Source organism: Electrona antarctica, assembly GCF_951216825.1.
Source record: "Electrona antarctica genome assembly, chromosome: 16".
In the NCBI taxonomy this organism is placed as follows: Eukaryota; Metazoa; Chordata; class Actinopteri; order Myctophiformes; family Myctophidae; genus Electrona; species Electrona antarctica.
In genome coordinates, this window is record NC_136797.1 from 26,155,117 (window position 1) to 26,169,279 (window position 14,163).

Sequence of the window (14,163 nt, forward strand, 5' to 3'; positions counted from 1 at the left end):
CTGCAATACATGAGTTTCATTTCCAAGCCGGAACTCAAACCCTGCACGAGTGCTACAATTCCTACCACCGAGCCAATTTCTACCACTGATCCAATTTCTGCCCTGCTTCTCACCTGCACTACTGGTGTTAACCAGTAGATTGATTGATTGATTGAAGAATTTATTAACAGTTTGCAGAATTACAGTACATTTCAAGCACAAACTCAATACAAAGGCTGTTAACTGTGAGTGGACGACCCAATTAAGCATTACACTTGTTTCCAACAGGGTCCACCATGTTCAAATCATCAAAACATTTAGAGACGTACAAATAGACACTTCTATAGACAGAACAGGAATTCATCAAAAAGGAGGTAAAAAGGGAAAAGAAATATATACAGTGAGGGGAAAAAAGGGGCGGGGGGGGGATTCAGATTTTACGGGGGCCAGTTTCGAATTGCAGCCATCCGTAGGTGCCCTTTGAGAGCGGTTTTGAAGGAGTCAAGGGATTCGCATGTCTTAATGACAGTTGGTAGGGCGTTCCACATTTTGGTGGCATAGGAGCGAAAAGAATTTAGTCCCTTGTTTGTGCCGAATCTGGGTTGTACATGGTTCGTTGCACTCCCTCTGGTGTTGTGGGTGTGGACTTCGTTAACATTAAGGAAGTATCTAGACAGGTACATGGGTATCTTGGTGGTGTATCGAATCTTGTGGACCAGACCCATTGCAAGTTGCTGTACTCTGTCGTCGACCCTAAGCCATTCCAGCCTGTCGAAGTGGGCAGGGGTGAGGTGGGTTCGGGGGGCTAGATCAAGTAGGAGCCTGACCAGTTTGTTTTGGGAAGTCTGGAGCCTGGTTTTAAGGGCCTTTGAGGTGCTGTGGTACCAGGAGGTGCATGCATAGTCAAAGAAACCCTGTACAAGGGCTCCTGTTAAGGTCTTCAAGGTGTTTTTGTTGATCAGTGAGGAGATCCTGTAGAGGAATCTTGTTCTATGGTTGACTTTTTTGATTACGTTGGTGGCCATTTTATCACCGGAAAGATTAGCCTCCAGGATGGAACCTAGGTAGGTAATTTCATCTTTACGTGTGATAACATTGTCACCCACTCTAACCAAGAAGCCATTTGCCTTGCTGAGATTACTAATAGAGCCAAAGAGAATGGATTCAGTTTTTCCCAGGTGTAAAGATAGTTTGTTATCAGCGAGCCAGGTGCAGATTCTACCGAGTTCAGTGGTCCTACCTGGCTATAGGATCAAAAAGAAGATCAATAGAAGAGCAACCAAACATACTAAATACTCAACTGAACAGATTGATTACATTCATTCATTCATTGGGGGGAAAAAAGTTATAGATTGCATATAAGAGAGGGACAGAGAAGTTGTATATCATAAATAATTTGACTCCTCTTGTGCGATATTCTCTTTACCAACAGAAATGGGTGGCAAGAGTGAGTTGACTTTTGTATTATTTCTTACGTGTCTCTTAAAGTAACAAACATTTCGGATAAACAGCCTTCATCAGTGTGTGTAGTGTGTAATACAAATCTATCATAGATCGAGGTGCATACAATTGACTGACATCATGAAGATATTTAAGATATTTGGAAGATGTTTTGGCTGCCACATACATCTGTCAAACAACAACAGTAGGCTACCAGTGGCCTGCACTGTGCAACACGCACATAAAATACAAAATGCAAGTGCAGATGTAACCCCAATCTTTTGGCTCACTCTCAGGTTCACAGCATTTATTGCCTACTCTGAGACAACAAACACATTGGCCTACACATGTAGATGGTGGCGTGATTGAACACAGCTCCCATGGCCATAAACAGGAAAAATGTGTCATTCCACATTTTTTGGAAACAGGCTGTCTGGAGGGGTGGACAGCTTCTAATTGAGAAGGCAATAGTCAATCCTGCAGATATAAGGTGTGCCTTGCCCTTTGGGTCATCAGCACTGAATGGATGCAAGCAGCAAGCCACCGAGAGTCAATGATGTGAGCGAAGAAGTGGGGCATGTATGTAGTATGGCATTCTGGATCAGTTGATGGGGTATGATGAGAGAGAGCATGCAGGCAGACCGGCAAGGTGGAGTTTCAGTAGTCAAACCTGGAGATAACCGAGGCCTTGCATATAAGGAGCTCAGTAGACTCCTTGGTGAGAAAGGGACTGATCCTTCTGATTTTGTACGGTGCAAACCTAAAAGACAACTGCTTTAAATGTTTTAAAATCTGTTTTCTTTCTTTTTTTGTGTCACATTGCAGGGAGGATTTTAAAGCTCTCCTTGGTTCTATTATTACCAAAGAAAAGGGTAGTGCTGGCCAAGATGCAGCTTTTAATCTCTATACTTCCGCCTGGTCATCAAATCCTACCAAGGAGTCAATCAAGAGGACTGTTGTTGACATCGAAACTGACTACATCTTTCTGATTCCTACCCAGGCTGCACTGTACATGCATGCTGCCAACGCCAAGTGAGTGTTGTATTGTATACTGTAGTCGTCTGCACAATTTGTGTTAATTTAACTACAAATGCAACAAATGCTAGGTCTGTTTGTATTGCATTTATATACACTCTCTGAGTACAAATGGATGAATTAAACCTGAGTTAAGACGTATGTGCATGAGTTGTAAAGTTTTTTAGGCATGTTATTGTGCATAATGTCAAATTATCAGATGTCAAATGCAAAACTTGGCTGCACAGGTATAGCGACACTATAGCAAAATAAGATTATCTCAGGTATTTCCTCTCGTCATGGAATAGGAATAGGTTCGTTTTCTAGTATGATTTATTAAAAACGAAAAAGGTGTACATCCTTTCCTAACTGTCTACAGGTCTGGTAGTATGAAGTATAAACTAGCCTCTAGTCTAGTGCCTCTACAAAATGATAACTATATCCTTATTTACTTCTTGTCCCATCAAAGAACCGGTCGTACCTACTCGTACCTGTTCACTGAGCCTAGCCGCCTGGGTGGTCTAGCGAAGCCCTACCCAAGCTGGATGGGTGCTGACCATGCTGATGACCTGCAGTATGTGTTTGGAAAGCCTTTTGCCACACCCCTGGGCTACTGGCCCCGCCACCGCGATGTCTCCAGATACTTCATCGCCTACTGGACCAACTTTGCCAAAACTGGGTATATCTACGACTACAGACATACAGTAGCCTACACACACTTTATTATGATCATTATAAAAGACTGGCCAATGACATGTAACATCAACATTTACCTCCAGGGATCAATAAAGGTATCTTATCTTAAACCATCATCATCATTTAGATAATTTCCCTTTTAAAGTGATTGATTCATGTCACCGGTAAATATAACTGAATGTCAGATTATGTAGCCTATTTGAAAATGTTTCGTAACCATTCCAAGCAAAACAAATATAATCCATCGAATCCATAATGCATTTCATTCATAATGATATTATATGACTTGGGCATAGGTCGACATAGTTATTCTCATGAGGGTATTTCTTCTCTGTTGTAGGAATCCCAACTCTGGAGGGCTCAAGGTTCCTGCCGAATGGCCAGCATTCAACAGCGTTCAACATCAGTATCTAGAGCTCCACGCCAAGACAAACGGTAACTCAGTGAAACAGCTGCAGAGACTTCGTTATGTGCAATTCTGGACCAATGAATTGCCCAACATGAAGTCAGCCTCTAGATAAGGAACTTATCTGCCTCATTAAGTTCATACTTACCGTATATTGTACTGTACTACTACAAAACGATAAGATCTTGTCAACAAGCAACACCACTGAGTATTTATTGAGATTTACAACATTATTTAATAATTATTTTATTATTTATTTAAATGGAGAGTAACTGTACTCATATTATCACTGAAACAATAAACGCCCAAAAAATTACTCACCTGCCTGCCTTATTATCTGCTATTATTAGGTCTATGCTTAATGCTATACTTCACAATCTCCGCCAGGGGTCGTGTGTGTGTGTGTGTGTGTGTGTGTGTGTGTGTGTGTGTGTGTGTGTGTGTGTGTGTGTGTGTGTGTGTGTGTGTGTGTGTGTGTGTGTGTGTGTGTGTGTGTGTGTGTGTGTGTGTGTGTGTGTGTGTGTGTGTGTGTGTGTGTGTGTGTGTGTGTGTGTGTGTGTGTGTGTGTGTGTGTGTGTGTGTCCGATTTATACCCCACCGTACATCAGTGTGGCACGCCAAAAATAGCCGATCTAAGAGCTCACAACTCGTCGCATGTAAATGGCTATTTTTGGCACTGTCATACGGTGAAGTATAAATGAAGCATTTGACTGAGCGCGACCCTCTGTATGGTCCAGGATCATAGAGCCTAATGGCACATTAGTAAAACTATTTTATTTATTTATTTATTTGTGTGTCATTTACTGTGTTAGAACTACAATACTGTGTAGGAGGAAAAGGGAGGTTAACCCATTTAGGCCTGACGCCGAAATTAAAAGACAGTTTTCTGAAAAAACTCATGCTTCTATATCAGTGGTGCTCAATATTTCATGTCAAGAACCCCCAAAAATTATATGTAATTGGCCACCGACCCCCATCTGAAAATATGTTGTTCTAGGGACCCCCCCCCCCCCAGAAGCAAAGATTTGAGTTAAAAATGTGAACGAATATATATTCAAAGATTTGAGCCACATTTTCAAGATTTTTCAGAAATAGCAGACCTACAAGCTCGTAGCGGGGCACTCGGTGCCGTGCTATGAGCTTGTAGATCTGCTATTTTTCAATAGCCAAAGTATAACATAATGCTTGAAACACCAAAAAGGGTTCCCGCCGCCCCAAAATGGGTTAAATATGAATGATGTCAGGCCAGTCGATGTAGGCTACTGGTCAGATGTATTTGGGAGGAGCCTCACATGTATAACGCCTGGTGGAACATCAATCCAGAGCTCTCAGCCAGAGCTCAGTCACCATGAAGACACCGGCGGGGATACTGATAGTTGTTGCTCTGTTCCTGGAGACCGTCTCCACCTCGTCTGTAAGTTTGACATTTCTACAGTCATACAGTATGAAGTGTTTTTTTTTTCCCTTTAAATGCAATGATCATTTGAAATAAATATAATTTTATCATGTTCACATGACTAAACACAGTCCCTATAGAGAATGGATAACAACTAACTTGGGGACTCTAGGGGCTCCATTTTCGTCAGCGCTAAACCCCTTATCCCTAAACTTCTTTGCCTTTTATTTACTATTTTGCAAAGCATTTTTGAATAGTTAAAATGGCCAGTCTACAAGCTCACAACGTGTCAATGTAGATTGGCTAGTTGAACTATTCAAAAATGTTTTCAAAATAGTAAAAACAAGGCAAAGAAGTTTAGGGATAAGGGGTTTAGCGGTGACGAAAATGGAGCCCTATGGGTCCTCGAGGGAGTTCTAGCGGGTCCCCAGCAAGATTAGTTTATATAACGTCCACATCAGTTTAACCACTTTAACCCTATATACTGTACATTCAATATTTGATAATAACCATTTATATAAGCTCACAATGCGTTGAAATGCATTATGAGCTTTTAGATGGTCTTTTTTTTTTTTAATTGCAGCCAATTAATTTGGGGTCTTTAACGTGAACGTTTTCCAGAAACATTTTGTATTGTAATGTTCAAAAAAAGCTAAAGCTGAATATACCAAGTAACCATTCAAACCTTAAACAGAAATGGACTTTTGACCCTGACAGCTGTCACTCTCACCAAATATATATTGTAAAGCTTACATGGTGCAATGCACAATTAAGGAAAGATATTGTACCTACTGTAATTTCAGATTTGCACCATTTATAGTTTATAGTAAAGCAGTCTAAAACTAGGTTTAAACAAATGAATTCACTCATTATTGTACAGCCATGTGCATAATTAATCAGTGATTATTATTGAAAATCCTGTGCTGTCTTTGAACGAACAAAACACGTCGCTAATGACAGGTGGTGCAAACATCCGTTCAACATTTTAAATTAATTTGTCTCTGTGAGTGGTGGATGAGTTAGAATGGACTTACTGTATGTTAATGTGATGTATAGCTTGGAGTGGTGAAGACAGAAGCAGGAATGGTAGAAGGGAAGAACATTCGTCTTGGAATTGGTCGTCATATGGACGTCTTCAAGGGAATTCCCTTCGCTGACATCCCTGGGAGGTTTGAGAAGCCTAAGCCTCACCCTGGCTGGGATGGTGAGTAGAAACCATTTCAACATATTATTGGTGTATAAGTCTATACTAACTCAGGGGTTCTCAACGTTTTTGGCTGGGGGACCCCCGGGAAATGCTTTGGCCATGTCTTGCGACATCCGCCCGCCCCCCCTCCCCACCACCAATACAAACAGACTGCAAAAATAACATTCATAATAGAGAAAATATATCATAAATTAATACTGAAACCAGATATAATCACCACGTACTATGTAAACTCTTAATTTCTATTGTCCAGACATTCAGTTGAAAAAAAAAAGAAAAAAACATTTTTTATAATTTGGGGACCCCCCAAAATAATTTGGCGACCCAACGAGGGGTCGCGACGCCCAGGTTAAGAACCCCTGTACTAATTGAATGATGGTAAATTGTAATAAAAACGATACTGTATACTTATACTATACTTGTATTTATTTATTATGACAGACAGACAGATAAAACGGAGTAAATCGAATAAGATCAGGGCTGTTTTCCAAATGAGGCTACAGCAAGGACTTGTTACTCATTTATTTTTCCCGACCACCGATCCTCTGCCACCATTGCAGAGGATTTAACTGGCAACCCTTCCTGTCACAAACATGTTCCTTGAACCTTTAGGCTATACCGTAACTTCCCAATCACCACTGTTTCTTGCCTCAGGTGTTCTAAAGGCCACCGCATTCGGAAAGAGATGCCTTCAGATCAACCTGCTCATGACTTCTACCCGTGGCACAGAGGACTGTCTTTACCTTAACATCTGGGTTCCTCATGGCCGCTCAGGTATCACCTCAGTGCTTTTAATTCTTCCATAAAAGAAATGCATATCATTTCTGAATAACTGCATGGAGTGCTGCTTGAGTGTAACACAGTGTTCCTTGTCCCTCTGGTGCTCTTCAGTTTGTAGTAGTTCAAAGTTATTAACCCATTTGGGCCTGACGTCAAAATTAAAAAAATGTCTTCTAAATCCTGACAGTTTTCTGAAATACCTATCAGTGGTGCTCAATATTTCATGTCAAGGACCCCAAAAACGATATGTAATTGGCCACCGACCAAACAAAAACATATGAGCTGTGAAGTATAAAAAGCTTTTTTAATCTTGAGTACCTCATATGTTTTTCCAGTAACCTTGAACTAGAGTATAATGTTATCACGGTTGACAAACAAAATGTAGCTAACGACAACATCTCTGGCTCTTCTCTTCCTAGTATCTACTAAACTGCCAGTCATGGTCTGGATCTATGGAGGAGGATTCCTTGCCGGAGGTTCTATGGGAGCCAATTTCCTGGATAACTATCTGTACAGCGGACAGGAGATTGCAGACAGGGGAGATGTCATTGTAGTGACATTGGGCTATCGTGTGGGAACCCTGGGCTTCCTCAGTGCGGGAGATTCTAGCTTACCTGGTAGGTTTAAATGTATTTTCTATTTTATACCACAGTATATAAAAGACCATATTCTAGTCATATCGGAATATGATGTTTTGCTTCCCAGATGTGTGGGTGTTTCTTTGCCGTTTCTATCTCACAGCACAGTTTTTGTGTTAACAGGAAACTATGGACTGTGGGATCAACATGCTGCCATTGCCTGGGTGCACAGGAATATTCGGTCCTTCGGCGGAGACGCTGACAATATCACAATCTTTGGCGAGTCTGCTGGTGGCGCAAGTGTCAACTTCCAGGTTAGCTGGCTGTATACACACAGTATATGGTATATAAAGGTGTTATTAGAGGACCTGTTCTTGGGTTTCTGTTACTGATTAAGGATATACAGTATATATGATGAATTTTCTCTCTCTCTCTCTCTCTCTCTCTCTCTCTCTCTCTCTCTCTCTCTCTCTCTCTCCACAAACAAGATTGTCAGTCCTCACAACAAAGGGCTGATCAAGAGAGCCATCAGCCAGAGTGGCGTTGCCCTTTGCCCATGGGCCGTTAACAAGAGCCCTCGGAGGCTGGCGGAGGAGGTACAGTAGCAAACAAATTCTCTGACTATACTTTGTATTGTTACTTTGCCAATTACAGGCAAACAGTATGTAATATCAAAAGCCTGTATGACGGTCATTGTCGCATGACTCACAGTTGTAGCCAATTGCAGTAGGATATGAAAAATCTTAATGTTACATTGTTGATCATATGAGTTACAGTATATGAGTTCTTGGCCTGGCATATAGCACTACCATCCCTCCTGTCAGAGATCAAAGGTGAAACATGTTCTGTGGGTGAAATTCCTCTTTCACATTTTTGTCTCTGCCAGGCCGAAGATGTGGCCAAGACAAGGTTTTGCATCGCGCCCCTCCATCTGCGCGAGCGTGTGCGTGTGTGCGTGTGTGTGCGTGTGTGTGTGTGTGTGTGTGTGTGTGTGTGTGTGTGTGTGTGTGTGTGTCTGTCTGTGTGTCCGTGTCCGAAACTCCACACTTCCTGGATGCCAGAGCATAACCCCAAACCCCAAACTTTTCAGATCGGCCTGTTTAGCACCAGCAAAAGGCCGATTTTTGGAATTGTCTTTTTTATTCCACCCCGACTGGCCCACAATAACATACCTGACCAAACCTGTTCTCAGAGGAGCACTAGTTTTGAATGTTTTTGTCTGTAGTATTATATAGTAGTTTTTAGAATTCTGTGTTCTTAACGGATGTATAACATTCATCCTCATCTATAGGTGGCGCTGAAGGTCAACTGTCCAACTGATGACAACATGGTAGCCTGTTTGAAAATGACTGATCCTGTGCTCCTCACCATGGCCGGAATCCCCAACTTCTCTAGCTCACCCGATAGTAAGTACTCCAGACAGCACGCTGTCACCTGCACAAAGCAAAGCAACAAAATAGCAAACTGTGGACATTAGAACTGTTACTATTAAATGATTTTGACATATGAGATTAAAAATGGAATGATATATAATTGAAAGATATGCAGTATACACTAATCCTATACAGTGATTCTCAAGTTGTTGAATCAAGGACCCCCAGTTGTATTGGTTTTTGAGAACCATTAAGGACGGGAACCCCTTTTGGTGTTTTAAGCACTATGTTATACTTTAGCTGTTGAACAATTGCAGATCTACAAGCTCATTTCAGATGGGGGTCCGGGGCCAAATTCAGATAATTCTGGGGGTCCTTGACATGGAAATGGTTGAGCACCACTGACATAGAAACATAGGTTTTTCAGAAAACTGTTTTTTTTTTAAATCAGCCTCAGGTCTAAATGGGTTAACAATTAACATAATAATAATATATAATATAATATAATAATATAATATGATCCCTCCCCCAGACCCCCTTGTGACCGTCCTGGAGTTTTCTCCTGTGGTTGACGGAGACTTCGTTCCTGACCATCCTGGCCAGCTGTTCCACAACGCCGCTGACGTGGACTATCTGGCTGGTGCCAACGACATGGACGCTCACATCTTCGCTGCCATCGATGTCCCCTCAATCAACTCACCACTGTTCGACACACCTGTGTGAGTTGAGGTCGTATGGCATAGAGCAGTGGTTCCCAAACCTTTTCATGTCAAGTTCAAGGACCCCCAAATTGACGCTAGTTAGCCCGCGGACCCCCATTTGAAGAATATATGCCAGGGACCCCCATGAGAGAAGATGTTTACGGCTCTAGCAGTGATTCTTATTTTTTCTTTCTTTTTTTGACTTTATTCGCACGATAAAAACAGTACAAAAAAAGGTAACATCAATAAAAGAGAAATATGTGCAGGTGAGAAAAGAAACCCATGGAGGGCTTATATGTGGTTCTCACCAAAGATAATATACAAATAGTAAATAGACAAAGTAATCAACCCGTTTAATTTCAAGGACCCCCAGTTTGACATGCATTAGTCTACGGACCCCCATTTAATGACATTTCTATCTCTTGAGATCCCAATTTATATTGGAAAATCAATGTTAATTTAACTCTGAGAGTGTACAAATGGAACCAAATGGACCCGTTAGGGTCTAGAGTTACAGATCCATAAGGGTTAATTTGGTTCCAAACTATCTTTTTGCTGGGGACCCCCTGGAACTCCCTCAAGGACCTCTGGGGGTCCCCGGACCCCACCTTGGGAACCACTGGCACAGAGAGAACCATGAAGCCCAAATCATTGGCGGTGTCGTTGTACGGCGGTGTCGTTGTACGGCGGTGTCGTTGTACGGCGGTGTCGTTGTAGGGCGGTGTCGTTGTACGGCGGTGTCGTTGTACGGCGGTGTCGTTGTACGGCGGTGTCGTTGTACGGCGGTGTCGTTGTACGGCGGTGTCGTTGTAGGGCGGTGTCGTTGTACGGCGGTGTCGTTGTACGGCGGTGTCGTTGTAGGGCGGTGTCGTTGTAGGGCGGTGTCGTTGTAGGGCGGTGTCGTTGTACGGCGGTGTCGTTGTACGGCGGTGTCGTTGTACGGCGGTGTCGTTGTACGGCGGTGCCGTTGTACGGCGGTGTCGTTGTACGGCGGTGTCGTTGTACGGCGGTGTCGTTGTACGGCGGTGTCGTGTTGTACGGCGGTGTCGTTGTACGGCGGTGTCGTTGTACGGCGGTGTCGTTGTCCGGCGGTGTCGTTGTAGGGCGGTGTCGTTGTACGGCGGTGTCGTGTGTCGTTGTACGGCGGTGTCGTTGTACGGCGGTGTCGTTGTACGGTGGTGTCGTTGTACGGCGGTGTCGTTGTACGGCGGTGTCGTGTTGTACGGCGGTGTCGTTGTACGGCGGTGTCGTTGTACGGCGGTGTCGTTGTACGGCGGTGTCGTTGTACGGCGGTGTCGTTGTACGGCGGTGTCGTTGTACGGCGGTGTCGTACGTTGTACGGCGGTGTCGTGTGTACGTTGTACGGCGGTGTCGTACGTTGTACGGCGGTGTCGTGTGTACGTTGTACGGCGGTGTCGTGTGTACGGCGGTGTCGTTGTACGGCGGTGTCGTTGTACGGCGGTGTCGTGTTGTACGGCGGTGTCGTTGTACGGCGGTGTCGTTGTACGGCGGTGTCGTGTTGTACGGCGGTGTCGTTGTACGGCGGTGTCGTGTTGTACGCCGGTGTCGTTGTACGGCGGTGTCGTTGTACGGCGGTGTCGTGTGTCGTTGTACGGCGGTGTCGTTGTACGGCGGTGTCGTGTTGTACGGCGGTGTCGTTGTACGGCGGTGTCGTTGTACGGCGGTGTCGTGTTGTACGGCGGTGTCGTTGTACGGCGGTGTCGTTGTACGGCGGTGTCGTGTGTCGTTGTACGGCGGTGTCGTGTGTCGTCGTACGGCGGTGTCGTACGTTGTACTCCGGTGTCGTGTTGTACGGCGGTGTCGTTGTACGGCGGTGTCGTTGTACGGCGGTGTCGTACGTTGTACGGCGGTGTCGTGTTGTACGGCGGTGTCGTTGTACGGCGGTGTCGTTGTACGGCGGTGTCGTACGTTGTACGGCGGTGTCGTGCCAACACATTTTCAAATATGTAATTGCAGGGTTGACGTTAAGAGAATCCTGGGTGCTTACACCAGGGAGAAGGGGCAAGCTGGTTTCGACAAGGCCTTCGACACATACTCCTCAACCTGGGGCGCAAATCCTAGTCAACAAGACATCAAACAAACTATTGTGATGATTGGGACCGACTACCTCTTTCTGGTTCCTACGCAGGCTGCCCTCTACCTTCATGCTGCCAACGCCACGTGAGAACGTCTTTCTCAGGGTTTGATTAGTTTGTTTAAAAGGCAGGGGGGGGGGGGGGGGTATTTTGTGTGTGCGTGTGCCAATGAGTTGATTTTACATTCCAGACATAGATTTCTGTCCAGGCTCTTGGGCTGTGTAGCCTATTGGGAACCCAGGTGGGTTTTGGTTTTGTTTCAACTCGCTCTGTACTATGGGGTTGAGAGCACGGGAAGCTGATTGGCCTTTTAAATTAGCCAATAGAACCTCTCTCCATATTCTCTTAAATCATCATCTGAGATCTGCTTATGCAGTTTCTTTCTTTAACCCTAACCATTATTATCCATGTTCCCTTCTTTCAAAGAACCGGTCGCACCTACTCGTATCTGCTCTCTGAGCCTAACCGCCTGGGTGGTTTGGGTAGGCCTTACCCAAGCTGGATGGGTGCTGACCATATGGATGACCTGCAGTATGTGTTCGGAAAGCCTTTCACCACACCCCTGGCTTACTGGCCCAGCCACCGTGATCTCTCCGGATACTTCATCGCCTACTGGACCAACTTCGCCAGGACTGGGTATATAACTACAACTATACAAATATACAACACAGCTATCGGTCATGATCATTATTATGGCAAATTAACAGAAGGGCGCTGATAAGACTATTGATCAGACTAAACATGAATTGCTCTAATTCAGCTGCTGTTTGACTTGTCGTCTATACAGAGACCCCAACAAAGGAGGCCTTAAAGTGCCTGTCACCTGGCCTGCATTCACCAGCACGACTGAGAAATACCTGGACATCAATGCCAAAATGAACAAGAACTCCGTAAAGCAGCAACTGAGGCTGCGCTATGTCCATTTCTGGACTAGTGTCTTGCCAAACCTTCCGTAGTCAAAGGATTACATACTTGTTAATAAACAAGCTTGTGGCATCACTTGTTGTCAAACTGCACAACTACCAAACAACAAAATCATCACGTCAAAATGTAATACACTGGCATTCTATTATGGACAAAAATAAACAGATGAAATATTATCAAATGTTCTTGTTTTCATTTCATTTCAATTGCCATACTGTTCCATACATGGTATGAATAGAATTCAAATGAAATGGATAGCTGTGATAACAGTAATAATTAATATAGAAATTAAAGCAATCTCTTTTTCTACTCTGTGAAAAAAATATCTTTTCCTTTTTTTGTTTCTGGGGCTTTATCTTATCTCTAACTTCAACGTTTTTGTTGGTTCTTTTGAGAATCAGACCACCTGGAAACTCTCCACCAGGTGGGCAGAGTCGAGGTCAGTGTGCTTTGATCTCTAAACTCTGTCCACCAGGTGGGCAGAGTCGAGGTCAGTGTGCTTTGATCTCTAAACTGACAGCCAGAATGAGCTGCACAGCAAATCCTCAGTGATCATTTAAATCCAAGGAGAGTACAAACGTTCCATTGGAACCATGATTGGAACACTCTTCTGAGTAAAATTAACAGAAGATCTTATTTGTCACATGTTCATTCATATATGTATACCAGTATGCACAGTAAAATAGTGTGGCAGTGTGTTAACCATGGCCAACATACTGTATATAATATAAAAAAATGATAAGCAAAGCCTAGAGAAAACAAAACCACAATGATGTAGAGAATGACCACATGCAGACTAGCATATAATATTTAATAGCATCAGCCCTGGGTGTCTTGAGATATAATATCTTGAAGTTTTGTAGCTAAAGGAAAAAGTATACAAAATATAAAAAATCACACCCGTGTGAACTGAGTGGTGCAACTCCCCCCTTTACACACACCCCCCCCCCCCCCCCCCTCTCTCTCTCTCTCGCTCTCATTAGCAGGCAACAGTGCAGCACCATTTCTCTCTCTCTGTTTCTGGCACGACAGCGCCCCTACTGGTACTCATGAGTCACACATGAGTCACACACAAACATAGGTTAACACGAGTCACATAGGTGTCACAGACACACGGACATTGCTGTTCCTTGGAGTGGTTGCACCACTCAAAAATATGTGACGCCCACTATGTGTGATCACAATGTGTTAGTGAACACTGAGGTGGTATTCAGCAATCTCACCCACATTTTCAAATATGTAATTGCAGGGATGACGTTAAGAGACTCCTGGGTGCTTACACCAGGGAGAAGGGGCAAGCTGGTTTCGACAAGGCCTTCGACACGTACTCCTCAACCTGGGGCGCAAATCCTAGTCAACAAGACATCAAACAAACTATTGTGATGATTGGGACCGACTACCTCTTTCTGATTCCTACGCAGGCTGCCCTCTACCTTCATGCTGCCAACGCCACGTGAGAACGTCTTTCCTCAGGGTTTGATTAGTTTGTTTAAAAGGCAGGGGGGTATTTCGTGTGTGCGTGTGCCAATGAGTTGATTTTACATTCCAGACATAGATTTCTGTCCAGGCTCTT

General features: G+C 43.9%; 2 protein-coding genes across 2 annotated transcripts in view; both read left to right on the forward strand.

The window, feature by feature from the left end:
* The window catches only part of LOC306939065 (bile salt-activated lipase-like), a 36,404-nt gene extending 32,569 nt beyond the window's left edge, over positions 1 to 3,835 (forward strand). Inside the window, exons 9-11 of the mRNA XM_079523534.1 lie at positions 2,245 to 2,451; positions 2,903 to 3,112; positions 3,470 to 3,835. Of these exons, the coding sequence (XP_079379660.1) occupies positions 2,245 to 2,451; positions 2,903 to 3,112; positions 3,470 to 3,650 (598 nt within the window). The 3' untranslated portion in view covers positions 3,651 to 3,835. The remainder of the gene's footprint in view (positions 1 to 2,244; positions 2,452 to 2,902; positions 3,113 to 3,469) is intronic.
* A 1,048-nt stretch (positions 3,836 to 4,883) lies between these two features.
* On the forward strand, positions 4,884 to 12,622 carry LOC306939371 (bile salt-activated lipase-like; the record flags this gene model as incomplete). The annotated part of the gene is made up of 11 exons (XM_079523958.1): positions 4,884 to 4,949; positions 5,988 to 6,135; positions 6,793 to 6,912; positions 7,338 to 7,535; positions 7,680 to 7,810; positions 7,985 to 8,092; positions 8,788 to 8,902; positions 9,402 to 9,588; positions 11,548 to 11,751; positions 12,093 to 12,302; positions 12,454 to 12,622. The coding sequence occupies 11 exons, from the start codon at positions 4,884 to 4,886 to the stop codon at positions 12,620 to 12,622; spliced, it is 1,656 nt and encodes a 551-aa protein (XP_079380084.1).
* Positions 12,623 to 14,163: the final 1,541 nt, after the last annotated feature.